The sequence below is a fragment of the Asparagus officinalis genome, chromosome 7, assembly GCF_001876935.1.
Source record: "Asparagus officinalis chromosome 7, Aspof.V1, whole genome shotgun sequence".
Lineage (NCBI taxonomy): Eukaryota > Viridiplantae > Streptophyta > Magnoliopsida > Asparagales > Asparagaceae > Asparagus > Asparagus officinalis.
Window position 1 is genome coordinate 148,226,341 of NC_033800.1, and position 3,351 is coordinate 148,229,691.

Below are 3,351 nucleotides of genomic sequence, written 5' to 3' on the forward strand. Positions count from 1 at the left end.
TATTTTACTTGTTTATACTGATTTAAAATTGATAATGAAACGAGTGTCATGTTCTACTTACTTACCAATTTTTGACATATAACTGTCTATATGATTTTTATTTTTCTAAAAAAAGTGGTGACTTGTACTGCTAATCCTAAAGTTGAGACCCAAACTTGTACTGCCAGCCAACCATATGTCATGTGGGGGAATTTGGTATGAGCACTACCCCAAATCCTTTTGCTTGCATTAAAAACTGATAGATTAGCCTATGGCAGATAAACCTCATGCCAACCAACACAGGATTATTAATCTCTAGTCCTTCAATCAACAGAGAATTTTCTGTGTTGAACCTTATGTGAGTTACAAATTTGTTATGCCTATTCTTACATCTGCATAAATGTGGGCTAGCTCCTGCTGTCAATACTTTCATCTTAGATTCATGGCTACATGCTAAACATCTTAGATAACACTTATTGGTCTCTTATGTTGCATAGATAAGTGTATTCTTTTTTTATCCTAGTTGCGAATATTTAGCATATTTTAGGAATATAACAATCCTTGTCATTTAGATATATAATCTCTTGTGGTCAGGTTTAGTTTTCTGCCCATTTTGCCATTTGATTATTGGCAGAACCACTTTTGAAGGGCTAAAACCAAACAAATCATAATGCAAATAGTAATTGAATCAAATAATTAACCAATCATTATGTAACATGATCATTATTAGTGTTCAAGTAAGACAAATCTGTGAGTTTCAAAGTTTAGGACTGCATATGAAAAAATAATCTTGGAGATAACATGAATTAAAAACCAAAGAAAAAACAAGGGGCTCCACCTTCTCATGCTAGTAGCTTGCTTGCATGCATTATAATATGAGGCCATTGAGGTGAACATGCCCTCTGTGATCCACTAACCTACCAGATATGATTAATATAACCAACTAATTATATAGGTCTACCAGAAATAGAGCACAAATTCATACATAATTCTCAAAGAACTAATGTTAATTTCACAACAAAAAGATCTCAACCCTTTTCCAGAAAACATAATTCTCTGAACATAGCAATCATGTGCAAGTAATCTTAACTAAGCAAAATCTCAGCGCTGTCAGGATGGAGAAGTTGCACAGGGGAACGTACAAAAACTTCCAGCAACAGCACTGGCTTCATAAACTCCATGAGGATTTTTTTTTTCTTCACATACTCCCTCCCCCCTAAGAGAACCTCTGCTTACTCTAAGAACCCTGTTCCTGTGAGAACAGCATTCCTCACCTTTCTTTGATCTCTCCCCTTGAGGGTCCTCCCTGCTCCTTCACACACAGAGAATGAAGTGATCCGGCTCCTTGCTAGCTTCTTAGCAATCCATTCATGCGGAGGGAGTCGATCATCATCATCATCATCATTACCATTACCATCATCTTCTTCGGTGACTGTGGCGTACCTGTAGATCTTGGGCCAATCAGGGATGTCGACAGGAGCAGACTGCCTCTGTTCCCGAGTGCCGTTTTCCTCCGCATTGCCATTGGCCCTCGGTATCAGCCTCGAAGAAGAAGGGATCCTTTTAAACGAACAAGAAGGGGACGGTGATGATGAGACCAAGAAAGAGCGGCCTCTCCCTCCCTCGTGCTTCCTCTCCTTGACGAAAGACCAGACCTCCTCTTCCTCAAAATCCCCGTCAGCCATACTGAGACTGGGTTCCTGTTGACGAGGTTTTGTGTGCTTAATTCCCTGAGATGGGTAAGTTCTCTAACGCGTGGAAATGAGGTGGGTTTCGCTCTGAAGCGTCCGAAGAGAGACGAAATCAGAGTTTGGAAGCTAGAGAGAATCAAAAGAGAAGGGAAACATCAAAGCAGAGCAAAGCTTCAAATTCCATGAATTGGACAAGATACAGACTCTCTGCTTCGAACCTTATCTTCTAGAGCTAAAAATAAATTGTCAGCGGTGAGAAACTTGAATATGAGAGAGAGAGAGAGAGAGAGAGAGAGAGAGAGGATGTAACTTATTATTTCAGAAGCACAAGGTTCTTGCTTTATAAATAGCTTTCAGGTGAAGAGCAGAAGAGGACATTGAGATGTGTGAGCTTTTTTTTTCCCACCCCCTCCCCTCTCTCTCTCTGTGTCTCTCTCCCTCCTTGGGTTTTGTTCTCTTCTGTGCTTGGTTACGAGAGATTGGTTGGCATTATGAACAGAACCCACCAATTTGTTTCTTTGTGAGATGAGAATCATGAGATGCATTATCCCTGTTTTTAATAGGCTCCTTTGGAGTGTTGGCTCGGGTGAACTTGTCTTATTGCGTTTTTTTTTTTTTTTTTTTGTTTGAATTGGGATTTTACATGTGAATTCCGTTGGGGGTAGAGATCTTTTCCTGTCCAATTATTCAAATCTGTACCATTAATTAATTCATATTTCAAGAGATAGGATGTTTTTTGGTTTTTTTTTTTTTTTTTTAGTATGAATTTGGGATTTTACATGTGAATTCCGTTGGGGGTAGAGATCTTTTCCTGTCCAATTATTCAAATCTGTACCATTAATTAATTCATATTTCAAGAGATAGGATGTTTTATCGTTTAAAAACTATTATTGTGTTAACATCACTACCACAAAAACCACTGTTGTGACTTGGAAATCATACAGCAATAACGATCGGGCTAGTTGGATTTTTTTATTTTTAATTACCGTCTAATTAGAGGAGATCCGGATTTATTCCTACGTGATAGAGCTGCGACCTTTATCTGTATTGATTGAAGGATTTTTTTTTTTCAGAATTAAATGAAATTATCTATGATAGTCTTTCTTCTTGTTGATTAATCTAATATTCAGCTATATATGCAGCCCCAAAATCATGGGCCGCATGAAATCAACACACGGCCAGCAAAAAAGTTGAAGGGAAATGGTATAGGCACACCACCAACCACACCTTGGGACACACTCCCCTCTCTCAGCTACAGGGCACGGGGCCCACATGAAATTTTTTTTAAAAATTTCATGCAGACCCCATGCACTGTAGCTGAGAGAGGGGTGTGCCCCAAGTTGTCGTTGGTGGTGTGCCTGTAGTGCCACCCTCAAATTGCAGCCTTCTAAAAGGATTCATATTTTATTGGACTCCAGTAAACATTGCAATTTCTTGGAAAAAATAATAATAAAGTTGGGTAATAAAAAAGTAATTGTTATAATATATTAAAGAAATAAAACAAGAGACAAGAGAAGAAGAGAAATTGTAATATTTCTTTTTCCATTCTATTTCCATACATCGTATAATTTATAGATACATGATGGAAGATAAAATGACATCAAGTTAATAGTCCACATACAAAATAATGTCCACATACATTTTGTCTTTTAGATTTCAACAAAATGTCTTTTAGATTTTA

At 37.7% G+C, this 3,351-nt stretch overlaps 1 protein-coding gene across 1 annotated transcript; it reads right to left on the reverse strand.

Annotated features, from left to right (window-relative positions):
* LOC109850930 lies at positions 911 to 2,230 on the reverse strand. Its single transcript, XM_020421014.1, has one exon. It carries the CDS (start codon positions 1,662 to 1,664, stop codon positions 1,212 to 1,214), a length of 453 nt encoding a protein of 150 aa, XP_020276603.1. The 5' UTR covers positions 1,665 to 2,230; the 3' UTR covers positions 911 to 1,211.

Coding starts and splice junctions, on each gene's coding strand:
- LOC109850930 (XM_020421014.1), bottom strand. CDS start 1,664: ATGGCTGACGGGGATTTTGAGGAAGAGGAGGTCTGGTCTTTCGTCAAG.